Below are 20,526 nucleotides of genomic sequence, written 5' to 3' on the forward strand. Positions count from 1 at the left end.
TGTGAATCTTGTTGGTCTGGAAGCAAGATGCTGCTCGCTTACCGGTGTGTTAGGGGTCATAGTCTTGTTGCATGGTGTTAACAAAAGGCTAAGGTCATGGGTCCGATCACAGGGGATGGCACATACTTAAAAACAAATGTTAAGGATAATGCAATGTTAAACGCTTTGGATAAAAGTGTCTGCCAAATCCGTAAACGGCACTTCGCCATGAGGCAACATGACCTCCGAGTATTTTAACGTACTCAAACTGACCCATGATCCCCGGAATCTGATAAATAGGCTCAACACCATACTATGAGAAACATCCCCATATCATGATGCTTGCGCCACCGTCCTTCACCGTCTTTACAGTGTATTGTGGCTTAAATTCAGGGTTTGAGGTCGCCTAAAAACTGTCTGTGACCCTTAGACCCAAAAAGAACAATCTTGCTTTCATTAGACCACAAAATATTGCGCCATTTCTCTTTTGGCCAGTCAATGTGTTCTTTGGCAAATTGTAACCTCTTCAGCACATGATGTTTTTTCAACAATGGGACTTTGCAGGCGCTTCTTGCAGATAGTTTGGCTTCACATAGGCATCTTCCAATTGTTACAGTACTCACAGGTAACATCAGACTTTCTTTGATCACCCTGGAGATGATGCATTTTAGCTATTCTTCTATCCATTCGAATGGTTCTTCCACGTCTTTCTGGTTTTGGCTGCCATTTTAAAGCATTTGATATCATTTTCTGCACTTCTTCATATGCTTTTTCCTCTCTCAATACATTTTTTAATCTAAGTACGTCGTTCTTCTGAACAATGTCTAGAACAACAACTTTTACTCAGATTTTCAGAGAAATGCACAGTAGAACATTTGCTGCCTTCGTCCTTGACACCAGTTATTTCCCAGAACGATTTACCTCAATAACTGAAATCCACACAGCTATTATCTGAACGCCCTTTTCAGTTAATGTTTCAATTACACAGAATAAGCAGAACGCATGTCGTGACCGTTGCTTTTCTATTACTCTACTACACCTACTGCTATTATTTTGAACATAACTGTGTGTGATTTTAGACACTGTATTTTCAGTGCATGGCAGACTGTGAGAAATGATCTTGTTTTAGTTCGGTGGTAACATTGTAAACTTTCATTCGGAGGAGTTGATTGTCTTTTAAGTATTGTGAAAAAACGTCTCATGTTTGGAATAGTGTAGATGTCACATAACTATATTCTCTATTTCCCTTTTAAACAATTAATTCTTAGTGGTATTACAAATGTTTTAATGTGAACTTTAATGTGAAGCGGTCGATGTTACTATTGTAATATATGTAAATAAATTATTTTGTAAAAATAAAAGTCTTCGATTGGCATATTTGGTGATCATATGCAACAGTGTTATTCCGACTTGCTACATCGGACAGCAGATCAAAATACTGATAACAACAATAGAAATTTAATGACAATTAGATTCTGTTTCACATCATGTTCTGTCGTTTAAAGAAAACAAAAAGGCAAAAAAAAACTTCATTACAATCTACATTTATGTCATGTCCTCTGTATAAGGGTATGTTATTGGACAACTTCAGACTCTTTAGTTTTTCTTTTGAGTGGAATGATATACAGTCCATTTTTAGCTTCCTTTATTCTCCACCATCGGCCCAATCTGACAAAGACAGAGCAAAACAGAACACGCTCAATTCAAGAATAATACAATCGTGTGAATAATAAAAGACACAACTAATGCTTGACTGCCATCTCGTGGTGGCAGAATGTTTTTGCACTTAATGCTTGGAGGGCACATGAACCGACCAATTAAATAAAACAACAATTTCAGGATTAAATGATCAGCAGAATTGACATAATCCTTACTTTAGATTAAGCAGACATCACACTTTTCTATAACTCACCTGTGCTCTTGTCCAACTCCTGCCACCAGAAACTTTCCTGAACTGGAGAATTTCAGGCTGTTTACAAATCCCGTCTGTAATAAACAGTGACAACAATCATTAACATTCATGAAAGGTCACAATCATTGTATGAGATCTTTACACACGTGCACATTTGAGTAGCACACAGACACAGCCATTGTGTTTCAATGGATCAATATATTATTCATTCGCATCAAATAAAGCACCATGCAAAAAACCTTTATGCACAGTAGTATCCAGTCTAGTTTATATTACTCACCACCGGGACGCTGAAGAGAGGCTCCAGGCCTCTGAATCCCTGCCCACACATCCAAAGCTGCACTGATGAATTATGGGAACCTGTGGAAGGACAACAATGCAGCTTGATGTTAGGGGTGGCCGTAATGGACAAAAATCTATTTCAAGGTAACAATCTTCCATTATAAATCTATATCTTATACCTCATTTTTCTTACATTCATTTAATCATTACAGTTCATTTAAATGCTCTCCAAAGTTAAAATGTAGGCAAGTTATAAAAAAGATATAAGATTATGTTCTGATAATGAGATTTACTATTTATTTATCTTCTGACTATATCATATTTTTACAGTAGGAAGATAGACAACATGTCTAAAAATGAAGTATGAATATATGCACAAACAATGAGAGTACAGTATATGACTGGTGTTATAAACTGGTGTTCATGAGGTCTGTACTGTAGGTCTTCATCACTCTTTACTCTCTATTTGATGCCCATTTCTATTGTGTTTGTTTATTCTCGCGCTTGTCTTTCCACTGCAAGTCTCTGGCGACTCCACACGCATCTCCCAAAACGAGGGTAAGCGGCGAGCATAATCGTGCATTTCACAAAGCGAAACGCCTCAAGTTAAACATTAAAACTATTAACAGCTTTACCAAAGCAATCGGACTTCAGAAATAAGTGACAATGATTGTTTTATATGCACGCACAGATCCCTGCACGAGCTCTTACGGTTGACATTTCATTCGACAGAAATGTAATATTTTGTCATACCGCCCAGCGCTACTTGATGTTAATCGTTGTGTGGGGTCTCGTAAGGAAATACAGAAGGACGACAGAGCAGATTATGAGGTGCTTGTGGATAATACTGTCTGTGTATATGCACAAATAAATTGCTTGTCGCCAATCGTGTGCTATTTTGTGTGTGTGTGCACCTGAAGCACCTGATGCCACGGTGTCAGAGTTGTGCAACGCCGCCACAGACGATAACCATCGGGGTTGCTCCAGACCCTTGTTGCCACAGATACCGTGGGCTTGCTTCACCGTGGCCAGCGGCTTCTTTTTATTAACGGTCCACACCGACACAGCACTGTAAAACAAATCAGAAGTAAAATGCGATTATGGTATCATGAGAAAGTGTACTACGCAAACTTATTTGACCAGAGAGGGCTCTTCGAATTTAGAAAAGATGACTTACCCATCATCCCCTCCTGTAACCATGTACTCTTCATTTATCAACTGGATACAATCAATTGATCCCCTTTAGACAGACAAAAGACACAACAGATCAAACTGACAAAACTGCTCGGATTCTTTAAGTTGTAGCTCATTCAATATCAAGACAACTTGAGGAATTGAGAAAAAAGGTTTCCCTAGAAATTACTAGTTGAAAACTAAAAACTCGGTTTTTATAGCAACACTTAAACTCACTCGTGTCCGTTAAACACAAGCTGCGATTCTTCCGCAATCTTCCAGACCCTGACGGTTCCGTCTCGTCCTCCCGCGGTCACACATCTCTCCCTGCTCAAACAATCCAGCCCAGTGATCTTGTCCTGATGGCCAAACCTGAGGAGAGGTGCAAATGAACACACACGAATCATTAAATTGTGTATAAACCTCAGCTTCTATTCAGTGCCCGTCTATTCTAAAGGCATCGCCATTACGTTGTTGTGCTACTCACATAGTTTCCACATATGCGTTCTCATCCACGTTCCACACTTTCACAGAGCGGTCGTGTGATGCGCTGTAGAGGTCATGGGTCCCTCTTCTGAATGCCAAACCCTGTGGGGGAGAGATGGAGCTTTGTTATGCAAAAATAAAGAAATCTTCGTATGATAGAAAAGGACAAATCAGAAACTCTTTGTAGGTAATGTATGCATCTTTTGGCCCTTTTCCATTGCACAGTACGGTACAGCTCACATTTGGGAGTTTACCAATGGGTACTTAATCCCCACCCACTTTGAAGCGGTACCAAACTGCAGTGGAAAAGCAAATGAGCCAAAGTGAAGACAATGAGCTGTACCGAGCAGAGTCGTACTTAACCTGACGGTACCGTGCAGTGGAAAAGCGCCATTTTACTCACCGATACAGCGTCTCTGTGACCTGTGAACTTGTACAGGTGTTTACATGTTGCAGCATCCCAAATCAGAATGAATTTATTCATGTCTCCTGTAGCCTATTACAGAAAAAAGAGGAAAGCTTACACATCTAACAAAAACATCGCTTTACATTGCCAAGTCTGTTCATATCCACCTGTACATTAATGTTCATAGTATATAGTCATCTGTATATATTGTTCATAGTATATACCTACTGTCATATTTTCATAGAACATTCCTACTGCAAAATATTTTTATAGTCCATGCCCACTGTATTATATTCTCACTATTGTATTCTGTATTTATCCTAACTGTATATCCTGCACTTGCTAACTGCACTTCTGGTTAGACCTAAACTACATTTCGTTACACTGTACTTGTATATGTGTAATGACAATAAAGTTGAATCTAATCTAATCAAGAAACCTGCGGTGGTTATATCTGTAACATATTTTTCTATATAACCAATGACTAAATGATGATATATTCCTGTGATACATGTCAGTCAAACAGCTCTTTATATCCAAGCAGACAGTTATTGGGCAGGTTTGTCTTATCCGACCAATACATACATACACAAAAGAAACAGAGAAAAACAGAATCCAGAAACTCTTCTCACCAGGTATTTGCCATCAGAGGATATGGCCATACACAGCACATGCCCTTTGTGTCCCACCTGCTTGCTTTCTTTTGCCTTATGTCCACCTGGAATCTTATGCACCTTCTTTCCACTCTCCATCTCCCCTTAACATACACATATAACGTACATTCTTCATTTAGTATAGCAGCCAAATCTATGAAACTTTAATCTCCTTACATTTAATTACTTTTATACCTATAAAGAAAACCGTACTATATTGAACGTTATCAACAGTAGGAGTGAAAATAACACCGGTTTAAATAATGTGCATATCACAATCACCCTTCAAGAAAATTGAAAAGAAACGTACATTTGATGATGGAGCAGTCTTTGCTTGCGGAAAAGATGTATTTCTCATCCGGGGTGATGACGAGACATGTGACGGACAGTTTGTGTCCTCTCAACAGCCTGATCTCTTCTGGCTCTGGAGCGATGAGCTAGTGATGAACAGACATGTTTTGGCAATCAAACATGACGAAATAGTGCTGGATATAAATCTACAGCCACACGAAACATCACTCACCTCTTTGGCTATCAATCGTTGCAGTTTGCCCTTCTGTTCCAGCTGTGACGATTGGAGAAAAATGATTGATTGTTAACGATAGAACATATATCCCAAAGCATATCTACATACGGCGTTGGCATTAAGTGAACATACCACATCGTCCTGTAGTCTTTCGGCTATCAAGTCTGCTTCAAATGATTCTTCTTCCGCTTTCTTCTCCTCTACAATATCAGAAGAAATATTTCACATGGACTTTATAATGTGAATTCACTGTTCAGCTGGTATAGAAGCATCTGCAAAATACATCAAGTACAATCTTGCTTTGAGAACAGACAGCGTAGTGAATACACACCTTCATCTCTCAGCTGCTCCAGGTAAAGTTTGGCAAGCCTGAGTTTCTTCTCCTGTGGCGTCTCATCGATCTCAACATTTTCATCCTGTCTTCTGTTTGCCACTGGACTGGAAGATATAAGAAACGTTTTAAAGAAATAAAGACTTGGATGTCGGTTTTCATCCATCAGAGCACAGTGTAGTCGATGACTTACCCCTCATTTTCAGAGTCACTCGAGATTTCCTCGTTCATTCGCTTACTGGACCTTTTTGATCTCGCTTTGCTATCGTCTGTATTACTCTAAAAATGCAAAAATGCATCGACAATGATCGAAATGTTTCGACAAACGATAACAGAAACGAGTAATAAGAAGGCAAGACATGAAATAGAAATGCATGTCTCAGTGCTACGAGCTAACAAAAACCTACCTTTCTTTTAAAAGCAGATGATTTATCTCCCTTATTCAAAGCCGCAGACGGGACCTTCTTCTTTATAAAGAAAGACGACATTATGGAGCTAAACTATGCTCTTTTTAAGAAAGTACAGGCCTGATAGATGTACTTTACAGCTACTTCAGTGGCACTCACATGGTCACAAACACACGCGGATTCTCGGAGGTTTCACATGTGCGCATGTGCACCACAGCGCCGCTTAGAGGAGCGGAGGTATTAAAAGCAACATATATATATATATATATATATATATATATATATATATATATATATATATATATATATATATATATATATATATATATACATGAAGAGTTTGGTTCCAAAACGCTCAAAGATTAAATATCATGTTATTTCATCATGTTTTGTGTTGTTTAGTTATTATGGCTTAAATAAAACCAAACCAACTGCCATTTTATTGATGGTAACTGGAATGCACAACAAAAATAAATCTAATTTTGGAACCAAACTCTTCATATATTTTATTATTTTACGCCCATTGAAATTGACTGACAGGTGGACGTATCAAAACTCTTATGGACTATAAATCATAACTATAGAAGACATCCCAGGAACTCCACGAAAATGGATTTTGTGGTTATAATAGGAATTGTATTGGTTTTTAAAATGGATTAAATGCTGAACAGTTGATTTATCATAATAGTATTTGTAATGGAACTCATCAGAGGTTTATATTGCTTTTGTTTTGACCAGGTAAACCACCGCTGACCAAATGAACAAGTATATTATCTTATGTCCAGATTTTTCCTACATAGCAGGGTAAGATAAGATAAGGTAATAAATAAATGGTAATTGACACCATGTATGGAGTTTATCATGTTTAATATAAACACGTATGTTCATTTGGAAACTGTATTTCTTGCTCTTTAAACCTGTTTGACTTTTTACTTCTGTGGAACATAGAGGAAGACTTTCCTTTAAAGCAGGAAGTAATGTCAAGTCATTTTATTAAAAACAAAATGTGTAAAAAGTTACAGTAGTTTTTAAGTCTAGCCAATACGTATGGAGAGCATGGTTACGAAGTTCTTGGCAAATAATGTAAATAACCTACAAATAAGTAATTTATGTGTTCATGTCAAACTATTAGAACGAAAACCTGTATTTTTTTTTAAATAAAGAGATTTATGCACAACACAGCTCCAATATTGACATTTATTTACAACTGGAAAAAATAAACTTGTTCTTCATGAGGGTAACAGAATAATGCAATACTTTCAGCATTTGTTTATTGTAAAGTGTCACAGACGTTTATAATGTCATTGATCAAAAGCAGTGGTTAGGGATTTAATAGAAAAATATTGTCTATGCCAAAATAACTCAATGGTTTGTTTCATATAGTTGCATAAAAATACTTTACAATAAGGTTTCATTCATTAACACGATGTATTAACTAACCTGACCGAACAATGCGAAATATATTTGTACAGCATTTATAAATCTTGGTTAATGTAAACAAATATCATTACAATTGTTATTGTGCATTATCTCATGTTACCAGATATTACATAAATGATCACATGAACTAACATTCATATATGCTGTATATCTTATGCTGTTTTTCATTGTTGGTTCATGTTAAGTGTGGTGGAACATCAGCATGACCAAAAATCCTGATTTCCCATTGATATCCTTTTATAACATTACCACAGCAACACATTACACATTCTGTACAATGACAACCTATAGAAATGACCAGGATCAAAAATACAGCCGTTAGAAAATCTCCATCAGTATAACAAACAGGCGTCGTGTCAAAAGCATGTTGTTATTTGCTCATTATCAGAATATACGTTATAAAATTCAAGCAAGTTAAAATAGGTTTGTTCCTTAATTATAAAACATAAATGGTTGCCCAACAACCAGTTTTATCACAGGTTTACATCAGCATTAGACTACTGATCATCATTGAGAAGGAAATAGAACAGCTTTGTTTGAAATAGTCTATTTGTAAGGCGTTCTAACCGTTCATCCGCTGTGACATTATTACACTTGACCACACGTTACACCATCTGCTGATAAAACACAAGCATGAAAACAGTGTAAATGACTCTGTTAGATGTAAACAGAAGTGTGACGGTCTTTGGTTGTTTCTGCATTTGTGTTTTATCGTTTGTGGTTTGATTTAAATATCGTCTTCTGACACATTTGACAGGTAAAGTGCATCAAGCAGCAGTATGATGAAATTTCATCCTGTCAAATGACATTAAAGCAGGACGCACTACATTCAAGAAAACTGAGACCACTACAGTGTCATTCTGAAAGACCATAAATGATTTGTGGATAAATGAAGACCAGAAACATCGTGCGGCAGGTTTGCATGGCCGCTGGAGGGTCAAGATGTGAAAACCAAACCTGTTCAAGGTGTGAGAGATCTTTCTTGTCAAATTAAAGATTTTACTTTCTGTTATGAGTCAGTTAAAAAAAACACATTAAATACATTTAAAATGTGAAAAATCAGTTGATCAAAGTCACTGAATTTCATGGTGTAGTTAATGCCAGAAACCTGTAATAATTGACCTTTTCGAGGCAAAACACACTCACATTATTGTCTCTGTAAGCATCTCATGTGTTAAAAAGTTTTTTTTTATAATGTGCATACAATATAATGTCTGTCTGTTATTGCAATATAACCATGATCAGGTTCTCATGGAAACATACCAGATTTCACCCCAAATCTTTTTTTTTTTTTACAAAGAAATCATGGTTGCCTTAGGACTCCTTAAGACGCGTTTCCTCTTTCCGAATTCAAGGTTATATTTTAAACTAACTCTAAAGACTTGATACGTTTTCGTGTTGATTGAAATTGAGAAAAACTAAACCTAAACACATTTAAAGGTCCTAAAACAGGCTTCGTTTTCTTTAAACAACATCAAATTTCTACTGTTTCTCTTTTGATTTTAGGGTAAAATTGTCTTAGCAGCTTTCACAAGCTTCACCAAACTAGTTTCAAGTGGAAACATACTTCCTTTAGTATGACCGGTGTCCCATTTTTCTTTTCCACCGCCTAGGTCCACGATTCTGTTTCATGATCTTTAGAACGTCATAAGCAACTTCATGTTTAAAAACGAAAAGGAATGTCCATCTCACACAGTGAGACTTACAGTATAAAGCATGTGTCATTTCTGCCGGCGTTGCTCCCTCTCTTCCCGAGCCCGTCGTCCGTGCAGTTTAGACATTCGGGTCCGTGGCAACAAGTGCACTTGGATGAGGATGCAGCAGAAATTCTGCCACTCACGCGTGGAAGGTGTTTGTGTATGTTAACCCTATGTATGTCACAGTCTGGACTGTTTAAGTGTCAGCTAAGGGTCAAGGGCTCGGAGGTTTATGGAAGATGCCCTGCAGGTCTTCCGGAAGCGAGAGGATGATGGTGTCGATGTGGGCCTGCAGTTTGCCCAGAGTTCCTGGTTTGACAGGAAGTGGATCTCTCTCGGCCTGCGTCTAAGAAACATTAAAACATTTATTGCACATCTCTGGAATACTTATTTCTGATTGGCCGACTCATGTTTGAATTAGCTCTCTTTCACGCCTAATCGACCTCTCCGTGTTTATTCTCTGATAAAAACACTCTGGTTGTATATCTAACTTAAAACCATTAAAAATCACCTGTAAACTTTAGGATTACAAGCATCAACACAGAGAGTGAAATACTAACCAGTTTCTCCTTCAGTTTGAGCACCAGGTCAACAGTTTCAACCTCTGTGTGTTTCTGTATTCTCAGCTGTAGATCTTCCTCACAGAGGGCCTCCAGATGAAGAGCTTCCAGCTTCTGTGTCATCTCCTTCCTGCGGTTCCTAAACCAGCCGTCAAAGTTTGGAGACCTCAAGAACTGCCTGAGAGAACCGACAATGGTGCTTATGAGTGGACATTAGGTTCTTCTTTTAAATGTGCTGGATTACAAAAAGCCTTTGAGTGCAGATTGTGCACCTGTATAGGCCGATCCAGTCTCCTTTGAGACGTGAGGTGAGCTGAGGTCCAGCTTTCTCCAGCGTCTTCATGAACTCCTCCTGAATGAACGGCCGCAGCTGAGGAGGACTCTAGCACACGAGACAAAACTATTTTACTTTACATTCAACTAGAGTACACGTTCAAATACAGATCGTTTCAATCCAATCACACGTTTCAGTGGTACCTTCCAGGGAGAGATGCTCTTCTGTAGAGGCATCAGACTGGCCACGTAACGCTCCTGCAAACCAACATTCACATACAGAGAGAATTCACTAAAGGCTTTCAAAGCAAACACCGTTAGCATTATCTTAGCATATTTTGTATGTAAATGAACATCGTTACCAGTGGTATGATGAAACTCTGTGTAAGCTCCAGGAAATATCGCCGCAGAATGGCATTCTGGGCAGCAGAGGGACGCTTCTGTTGAACCCCCTGATGTGAACCGCAAATAGAATTAATATATGCAAAAGAATACATGTGTACCAATATAAACCAGACAGAGATTGACCTTCTGGAGTTGTTTGATAATGTCCTCGTCTTTGTTCAGGAAAGGTTTATATGCACTATACACACCTGTGATGACACGGGACAGAAATAATCTTACAGTTATTTAGCCTAGAGAATGTTTTATAGATCTTCTCAAGTTTCTGGTTATCTGTGAGTGTGAGTCTCACCAGGTTTTGAGTCCAAAGTCTTCAGATTCTTTAGTTTTTTCACCTTCATCTGTTTGGCCATCTCTGCTTTAAAAAATAATTTAGGATTAAACAGTGGGCTGACTAAATTCAGACTTCTGGATGCTTAGAAAAGCAGCTCCAGCTTTGTTTCACGATGAAATATGTCAACATAGAAGAAAATGATGCTTGTCAAAGCATTTCATAGCATATATACCTTATATACCACATATTCATATTAACCATTTATCCTGGAGCTTTTTTTAAGTCAATGAAGATTAGGATAAAATTATAAACTATAAATGAAGAGTTTGGTTCCAAAATGAGGTTCAAAAATCATGTTATGTTTTTATTGTATTTTATTGTGTTACTTAATTTGGCTTAAATCAGAACAAACCGACTGCGTTTTGAATGAGATTCATTGGAAACTCATTTTGGAACCAAACTCTTAAAATGCAGTTAAATGTTTAAAATCAACCTGTTTGCTTCATGTCTCCAATGCGGATGATGTGCGGCCAGTGCTGGAGAGTTTTGGCAAAAAACGGATTTGTCACTCCTAAAATGACAGAAGGCCTAAAACACAAAAACAAACAAACACAGTTAATAGAGACACATAATAACTGTAAAAGCACACACGTTTCCTGATTTAAATCCAGAAATAACCTCATTCATTGATTTAGATATCTTGTGTAGCGTTCGAATACCCCACATTGAACTGCATTTACATTTAGGCATCTGGCAGACGCTTTTATCCAAAGCGACTTACATAGCATTGTCCTATACATTTTTTACATAGGTATCTGCAATCCCCTGGAATCCAACCCACAACCTTGCGTTGTTAACTGAGCTACAGGAAAGCTAGACTTTTTACACTAGCGTTCAGTACAGGATAACCATTCACAAGAGCACAACATTGAAAATGTAAGCAAACAAATTAATATTAAACAGTATAATGAAAGATGCATTAAAATGTATTGTATTTTGATAAATATATATCAGAATAAGCTGTAAATGGACCCTGTATAGATGGTTTCATCTGACACACAGACTTTCGGTCTGTGTTTGGTTATAATACAACAATTTATTTCGTATGCTCTTTATATTAATATTCATTTTGCATATTAATTGTATAAAATTCAGTTAAAACTACTCAACAGTTATTCATTCTGTGCTGAGGTCTACCGGAAGCTGTCTAGCGTTCACTTACGGTGCCTGAGTCCTGGTGGTGTACTCCTTAAATTCACTGTCATGGATGGTAAAATACGGACGGAAATCACTGCAGTAACGCAGAGGAGAGATACAGCTGCAGAGAGAGAAAGAGAGATGTAACTTTCATTAAAAGGGATCAAGTCAGCGCTTGCTCTTCTGTAAGAAGAATTGTTGCATTGACAGAGCAATGCATGTATATAACACACACTGTATAGCGTTTCATCAGATCTACACGGCTGTCAAGCCCACCCACACTGTGACAAAAACATCAAACTTCCTGTGTTGCGTAAATTACATGACAAAAGCGCTAGATTGACTTATGTAAAGTTATTTTAAATTCACTTATAATGGAGTTTTGTACCACCTGACCAATGCCAAGACCGTCTCTGAAGACTCTGCTGGAGATGGCGCCATAACAACCAGAGCTTCACCCAGCAACACCAGCTCCCATAACATCTGAATATGAAAGAAGACTGGATAGAAGCACCTGCGCAAAAAAATACAAACAATACAAGTCAAATAACAAAACAGCAATGCGCTGATACTTTTATTTAAAGTTCCCAACAGTGCATTTAAGTTATTCATTCAGTTTTTAAATGCTCGCTCATTTGTAAATCACTTTGTTTTCATGCCACACGACTTTTGTGGACATGCAATTTTCTCAGCTCCCAGCAGCAGGCACCCGACGACACATAATAATCTAAAACCAGTTCCACATGAAACTGGAGTGAGAGCCCTGCATACACTGTAGGCACATTGAATGTGGTTTACCTAAAGAGATCCACTTCATGGACCGTCGGCAGAACGATGGACACCAGATTGTCACCCTGCAGAGCAAAGTTGAGACTCGATTACAAGAAACAATCTGATGTAACGGCCAAAGCATATGACACATCACCATCGCCTACAGGCCTGGCAGACTAATGGCTCTCATACCGGGGCCGACTGAACGAGCTGTGAGGTTCCAGGCTTGTCGTAACACGTGGGGATGCGAAGCTAAGGAGAACAGAAGAAGGTTTTTGTTCAAGGTGTTCCTTTCAAAGACCTTTCAAAGTCAAAGCTAGCATTTAAACAAATCACTGAAGAATGAAAAATAATTCACCTTCATGACCACGCCCATGATGGGGAGTGTGAGAATCTTCCCAGGGCTCGGCGTGGGCCACCGGTCGATGTCATTGCAAGCTTGTAAGAATGAATAAAATAAAATATATTTATTGGTGAATAGAGGTCAACGTTAAAACTAATTTATGTGATACACAAACTGCATTTTTTTTATGTTTTATATGTATGAGCTGGATTTGTGTGTGTAAAACGTGTTGCCACAGTGTTCAGGGCAGTTGCAAGGGTGTGGTTATACAATTCGGAGCGTCTGTTTGCACATCGCTATGTGGTTTGTAGGGTTCTCTGGTGGATTGTTTACCAAATTAAAGGAACAGTTCACTCAAATATGAATTCTTTCATACTTACTCACCCCATGCCATCTCATTACTTTTTTCTTCAGTTGAACAAAATCAACTATTTTTCTACTTTTTATCCATTTTATCAATATCTAGTCAAGCTTTGTGATACAACGATCCAACCAATTAGGGGAGAGCATCATGAAGTCCCGCCCTCCTTTTTCTTTTCAAATTTCAGAAGCTGCTAAACTCGGACGACACGATGGTGCACGGTGACTTTAAGAGTCCACCTTAAAGTGAAAGTTAACCCAAAATTTACTCTCCTCTTGTCATTTCAAACCTGCATGACTTTCTTCCGCAGAACACAAAAGAAGAGATTCTGAAGAACGTTGGAAACCAAACAGTGTCGGCACCCATTCACTTCTATTGTATGGACACAAAACCAGTGCAAGTGAATGAGTGCAGGCTACCGCTGTTCTTCAAAATATTTTGTGGAGCAAGAAGGTCATGCAGGTTTGACATGACAAGAAGGTGAGTAAACGATGACAGAATATTACTTATCACTCTAAATCTAAATCTTTGTATAGTCATTGACGAGAAATTCTGAGTGATTGACAAGCCATTCGTGGTTGCCAGGATGTAACTATGCTGTTTTTTATTGGGATGTTTTTTGTTGGTATGTAGCAGCTGATAGCTGTTCAGTTTGGTTAACATCCGAGATACAGTCAAATTGAACTTGCTGGCAATATAAAGTCTTTTCTTCAAATTTCTGCGACTCACCGGCTTCTAAACATGGCTCTTGTTTCTCAAAGTACTCAGGGGCGATGAGCTTCAGAAGAGAGTTGAAGAACGTGACATACGGCAACTTGCTGATGAGGACTAGAGACTAGAAGAGACACATCACACGGGTCAAACAAGAAAACATTTGACAACATCCTGAAGATCACTGTTCATAATACTGAGCACATTTCAGTCATTTCACACCAGAAAAAGACAATGTCCAAGACGATGACAGAATTCAGACTTTCGTGGGCATTATTCCCTAAGAGCTCAAGCCAGAGACCATCATAAACTGGGTTTGTGCCAACAACCTCAGAGCTCACTGAAGTACTGTGTAGGAATAGATCATACAAAAATGAAAATTCCGTCATCGTTTACTCACGCTCATACCTGGAATTACTTTGCTCCGATGAACACAAAGAAAGATATTTGGAAGAACGTTAGTCATTTTCAGATCCGGGACATCATTGACTACCATAGTGGGAATAATTCAATGGTAGTCAAAGGTGCCCAAGAACTATTTGTTTTCCTAAATTCTTTCAAATATCTCATTATGTGTTCAACTGAACAAAAAAATACAACATTTTTGTTCCTACTATGGTAGTGGATGATGTCCCAGAACTGAGAATTGCTTGCATTTCATTAAATTTCTTTCTCTGTGTTCAAAGAAATGTATGCAGGGTGAGTAAACGATGACAGATTTTTCATTTTTGGATGAACAAATCCTTTAAAGTCTCACACTTCTCGGTCAGAAAGACCCCAGACTGGGCTCAAGAAAAGCCTCTGTTAGGGTGTTGAAATCTGTCTTTAAATATAACTAAAGGCTCTTGACAAGCTCCAGAGCTCTCGGGTAATCTTGGTATCTATTTTTAGGGTGCAAATAACTTTTTCTGGTGTAAGAGCAGAATCACACTTCTGCTCGCAGGCAGAGAAGAAGTCGTCTGTGTTGAGACTTGTGTGTGAGCCCTCAGCAACATTTTTGTTTCCATGTAAAACCTCACACGCATGAGAACCAATAAACCGCGTACAATACAGCGATTTTACAATGGTTGAAAAGGTTCTCTATGTACATTCAAGCAAACCCTGTAAATTGTATTCAAAATATATTTATATAAGATGCAATTATCTTTTTCTTTTCAGGTTGGAAAATTGGATGTGTTTGTTGGCATGAAAAAATTTATCAAATGTCCCTTTAAACCGATCACTGATACTGATAGTTTGGAACACAATGAAGCGATCGTCTCTGCATTACCTTCTGAAAGTAGCCTCTCTTCAGTGTCTTATCTCGCACCTGTCTGAAGTACACGTAGCCGTAGTAATAACCCTGATCTCTCTGCGGGACAGAGGTTAACATGATCTCCATCAATACAAGCAACCTGCAAGATGTTGGTTATCCTTACAGTTTGATTATTATCAATGCTTGATTGTAAATACCACACACATATACCACACACAAATATATAATGTTGAGATGCAGTCATGAATTGGTTGCCACAGGGGAATGGAAATATGAACATTTCCATTCATTTTAGTACAGCTGCTTCAAAACACTATGTCTTATGACTTGAAATTTAAAAATAAAATAACTTTGGCTATTTTTGCAAAATAAATAATCATATAATTGTCCTGGAATGCGTTTCATCCCAATTCAATTTGACAAACTGAAACCCAATTCAGTTTGTCAAGAAAAAAGATGCGTTGTTTTTTTTAAAAGGGGGCCTACGTGGGAATCCCTGGGCGACAAAGTTACTATGTTTTCATGAAACAGTCATGAGTAGCTAGTTAGTTTCTCAAACGAAGCATCGTACTATGGTTGTTAACCAGCGAGTTATTTCGATGTCCAGGAAACGCACCCCAGGATAGTTTATGCAGCATTAACAGGTTTTTATTTATATATCAGCATTATGACCTTGAGACAGACAGGGGCATCCCGGTCGAAGTGGTCGAGGAAACATCCAAGAGAGTATTTTCTGCCCACTGCCTGTCTGAAACGAAAGCAGAACTGCGTGTCCCCCAGACAACCTGAGAACAGAAACACATACGCCGTCATTTCACTAGACTGTAAAAGGTGTGTACAGAATACAGATTGCATCCTTTGTTATTTGCAAATTGCTGTTATTATTAAAATCCTGGATTAAAGTCCACACCGTACAACTAAATATCTATTAGGCTATAGGTTCAAATGATTCAATAGCCCGTAACATAGCCGGTAAGGCTTAAGTGATGTCAGCCAAAAACAAAAGATGATTCAGAAAGTTATTACAATCTGGTGAAAGATTACCAAATGAAAACAATTTGTCTTTGGAAACACGAACACTGAATTAACACCCACAATCATGTATTAAGGAAATAAAGACAATTTTGATTTCTTGTTGCCTTTAAAGGCAAAGAAACAGGGTTTACATCTATTATACGAGCAACCTTCCAGACAATATAATCCACATTGGAATAAAACAGAACCTTTGAAAGCAGGTTGATTTAAATCTGTATTTCTCAGACCCTGTTGCTCGGGTGCAGGTGAGGTCAGCTATTGTTTGTGTTTTTGGATGTTATTTCGGCTTTGACATACAGTGATGTGTGTGTGGGCCGAACTGAACAGGGAAATTGTGAGTGTGAAACCGGATTACTGGATCTATCTACAGGGAGTGAACTATGGATTACCCCATCCTCCTGCTTTATAATACCGGGCTTATAAAAACAACGTTCACACACTTCAAACACTAGTGATTGACCAACCAAAAGCAAAATACAAAACTATGCATAAACAAATCATTGAATTAAGGTAAACAGTTAAAACAGATAAAAATATACAATAGGAGCTCAGACTGTAAATGATGATTGTATAAGAAGTAAAATAGCCAACATACTAACCAGTAATGCATTAATGTAATTGAATATTAATGTGACTAGGTGCAAAATATGCAAATAAACTTATTGTGCAAATAACTCATAAGTGTCAAAAAATATAGTAACACAAACTTGTGAAATGGTTCAAACTAATGAAAATTGACATGCTCTGTATTTGCGTCTAAAAAGTCCCTCTACAGTGTGCAGTATAAATGACTTCCGGCTCTACATACACAGGGTCTCATCCATCACAGATAAAGACATACACCGCCTGAGTCACATTATTAAACGCAAGTGAAACAACTTCATTATTGGACGCATTGCTTTGGAGAGAGTAAATAGAACAACACAACAGACGCACTTCTGCTTTTCTGACGGGGTGGAAGGAACTCAGTTGCCACAGCAACCTGCATGCCATTCCTGCAGCACGAGCGGATCGCATCATGCATGGCATGAGAGAAGAGATGTCCTTATGTTCGACCTGAACCACAGACATCCTGAGACGGTACACACAGACGGGAAGCATTATCGACTGAAAACATGAGCCGATGATGTCATGAGAGAGGGAACGAATGTGAATAGAGTATATCAGGTTTAGAAAAATATAGCGCAGTTCACTTCAACCAGTAATACGATAAAAGACACATAACACGCATCAACTATTTTACAACAGCTTCAATGAATCAGATTTCAGATCCGACTGGCTTCCACCCGTTTGTAAAACACGATACACAGTCACGTGGTGTCATCATTTCTGCTTTCAACATGATATGTTACACCCCGTCTGATAGTGTACCGTACCATACCGCACTGCTCATGATGCATTGTACTTTGTCTCTGAGAACTGAAGCGAACAGAATGATGAGTTTGTTCCCCTCATACACCAGGTTCTCTCGTTTCAGAAAGACTTGAACAGGATCAATATCACACCAGAAAATTATACTAGAGCAGTGAGTAAACATCTCACACACCTACAATGAGAACAAACAGGCCACTCTTGTCATCCTCGAAGCCTATTACAACCCTGACATTGAGCTAAGGAAAAAGATTGACTGCATACTGGCTGTGCAATTACTCGAAAATAATCGAGGTAAACGATTATTGTGCCTTATTACATTCAAAGTTTTTTTATTCTCTATTTTGTTTTAAAAGTTAATGAGTAATCGGGATTAATAATCCGGATCTCAATATTGGCCAAAATAATCGCGATTATGATTTGTGTCACAATCGAGCAGCCTTAGTACGTCACCCCATTTACAAATGTGCCATTGTAGATATTGGGCTAAAGTCCAATATCCTATTATTGTAGATAGGAAGAATGTCGAGGATTATTCCCACACAGGTCATGCAGTCCTCATGAATTAAATTCCACTACATGAAACATCTATTACAGCAAAACACACACATATACATTATACACTCGCCTTCAAGAAAATGTAACATGACAAGACTCTGAACTGCTTCAGATAACACAAAGATGCTTACCGAAGCTGAAAATGCTCATATCTATAAACCACACGGTTCTGATATAACTGAATACATTTCCGTAGCATCAGTTTATTACTGAATTTAGACTAGTTAGACTTAGATTAGACTGGACATCAGTGATAACGCCTGATCTTTGTGCATTTTATCTATTTGATATGGTTTACAACATATGCAGAAAGAGCCACAGAAGTTAGAGCGAGGTTCTTATATTGAGAAACATACTATACCTGAATTAGAGTCTGGGAATGACAGATAGCAAATGCTGGTTTTCTGAAATGAGAGAAATAGCAGAATATTCAGGATTCAGGCTCTGGATTTAACATCATTCATGGTGGTCATATCAGAAAGCTTTCTTACCTCTTTTTCACTAAGTTTGGAGTGATGAGGATAGATCACCTGCAGTAGAGAAAAACAACAGCACATTATAGCAGAGAAACCGTGACAGTGTTATTTTCTAATACACATAGTTATTGAGACAAATTTAAGACTGATCCACGGACAAACCTGCAAGACCATCAAAAACATAAAGCAGCGTGGAAATCGGCTGTGGTTACATTTGACATGTTGTGGTTACTAACTATCACTTGGAGCCAAGTGTAATACACAGTAATATGAAGGAAATCTGCAAAACCTTTTCATGTACAAAAGTATTTCTTAGCTAAACTAGTATGTGCAAAAGTATTGGGACGCCGCCTCCAAAAAACATGTTTATCAATTCCAGTAAATCGAATCAAAACAAATATTTATGCTATACAAATTCACATTAAGGAATTTTGTCATCATCTTTGTTGCACGTCTAGGAAGGCCGTTTTCTGTTGTTACGTGACTGTTACCCTGGCCTGTGTATAATTTATTGATGGATTTGTGTAATGAACATTTGGCTCAAAGTTGTTCAGCTGGGTTCAGGACTTGCAGACCAGTCAAGTTCTTCCACAATAGAATCAATCATTTATTTTTTAACCTTACTTTGTGCACAGCCGAATTATCATGTCGGCATTGAAAAGAGTACAGCCCATACCGTTGCCACAAAATTGAAGCACACGGTTCTCTAGAATATCATTCTGTACTGAAGCATTTAGATTTGTGATCGTGGAAATGACCCAAGTGGTCAAACATCTCCATTAAAAGGGGGCATTTCAATACTTCTGTATTAAGTGTAGGTGGAGGAGGTGCCTTTAAAACAATAAAGCCTCATTCAAACATGTAGATCATAATGCAATACAGTGCCAATAAACTCCTCAGTACACTGCCATGTATTATAATAAAACTGCAATCATAGTAAATATACTTTCAGAGGAAATACACGCAGTGAACTAGATCAGAAAGGACTACAGAAGGGTTTGCCAGCCATGCATGGGATGTGGAAGTAAACTCCGGGTTATACTTTGACGAGTCAACCATATTGTTAGCCACTTATGCTAGCAGGTTTCCCCTTAACTTCCATCCAGTTAGCCGGTTAGCAGGCCAGTTCACAGCTGTCAACTGAGTCGTACAAAAACAAACAAGCCAGTGTCCGGTACCTCCACAGCCTGCCCGAGCTCCAGATCAAAGCCGACGACGCAGATGCAGTGAAGCCAGGCGGAGAAACGGTCCCACGGCAGCAGCAGCGGCTCCGGTTCTTCCGCCACCGGAGGCCCGTCGACGGGCATTTCCTCCGCCGGAGAAACTCTCAGCGTCTCTTCAGGCTCCTCCAGCTGCTCTTCCACCTCCTCAGACCCCCGAAAGGCCATGTCGTTGCGTAGCTTCGATTCCTTTGAGCTTGGACGCGGTTTATTGATAAAAGCTGGGAAAGTTGAGCTGTAAATACAAACACGGCTAGGATGAAGGGGCGGCGCTTGCGTGGAGAACGCGTGCTTACGTCACACCTGATCTGGAGAAGCGCACACGCAGTATTTAGATTGAGAAGGGTATACGGTTTTTATTGAATGGACTAATTCTTTTTACATCAAAAAACATGGGATCAACAACCATTGTGACATACCGCTAAAT

General features: G+C 38.5%; 2 protein-coding genes across 4 annotated transcripts; both read right to left on the reverse strand.

The window, feature by feature from the left end:
- Positions 1-1,415: 1,415 nt before the first annotated feature.
- rrp9 (ribosomal RNA processing 9, U3 small nucleolar RNA binding protein) lies at positions 1,416-6,388 on the reverse strand. 2 transcript variants are annotated; one of them, XM_079482489.1, is made up of 15 exons: positions 6,156-6,388; positions 5,942-6,027; positions 5,749-5,855; positions 5,550-5,617; positions 5,415-5,456; positions 5,202-5,328; positions 4,871-4,995; positions 4,236-4,328; positions 3,834-3,934; positions 3,584-3,718; positions 3,351-3,413; positions 3,097-3,242; positions 2,172-2,251; positions 1,892-1,965; positions 1,416-1,647 (listed from the first exon to the last, which is right to left on the reverse strand). In XM_079482489.1, exons 1-15 carry the CDS (start codon positions 6,234-6,236, stop codon positions 1,554-1,556), a joined length of 1,422 nt encoding a protein of 473 aa, XP_079338615.1. In that variant the 5' UTR covers positions 6,237-6,388; the 3' UTR covers positions 1,416-1,553. The 2 variants fall into 2 exon arrangements, with proteins under 2 accessions (XP_079338615.1, XP_079338614.1); XM_079482488.1 differs by having other exon boundaries at positions 3,088-3,242; positions 6,156-6,385.
- Positions 6,389-7,339: 951 nt separating this feature from the next.
- On the reverse strand, positions 7,340-20,430 carry dennd6a (DENN/MADD domain containing 6A). 2 transcript variants are annotated; one of them, XM_079483405.1, is made up of 19 exons: positions 20,058-20,430; positions 18,895-18,933; positions 18,765-18,807; positions 16,112-16,224; positions 15,455-15,535; positions 14,203-14,308; positions 13,128-13,207; positions 12,962-13,021; positions 12,797-12,852; positions 12,390-12,512; positions 12,024-12,119; positions 11,295-11,389; positions 10,820-10,885; positions 10,654-10,718; positions 10,488-10,577; positions 10,330-10,383; positions 10,125-10,234; positions 9,853-10,030; positions 7,340-9,638 (listed from the first exon to the last, which is right to left on the reverse strand). In XM_079483405.1, the coding sequence occupies exons 1-19, from the start codon at positions 20,265-20,267 to the stop codon at positions 9,507-9,509; spliced, it is 1,797 nt and encodes a 598-aa protein (XP_079339531.1). In that variant the 5' UTR covers positions 20,268-20,430; the 3' UTR covers positions 7,340-9,506. The 2 variants fall into 2 exon arrangements, with proteins under 2 accessions (XP_079339531.1, XP_079339532.1); XM_079483406.1 differs by having other exon boundaries at positions 10,820-10,882; positions 20,058-20,404.
- Between the last annotated feature and the right edge of the window lie 96 nt (positions 20,431-20,526).

This window comes from Barbatula barbatula (assembly GCF_947034865.1).
Source record: "Barbatula barbatula genome assembly, chromosome: 20".
In the NCBI taxonomy this organism is placed as follows: Eukaryota; Metazoa; Chordata; class Actinopteri; order Cypriniformes; family Nemacheilidae; genus Barbatula; species Barbatula barbatula.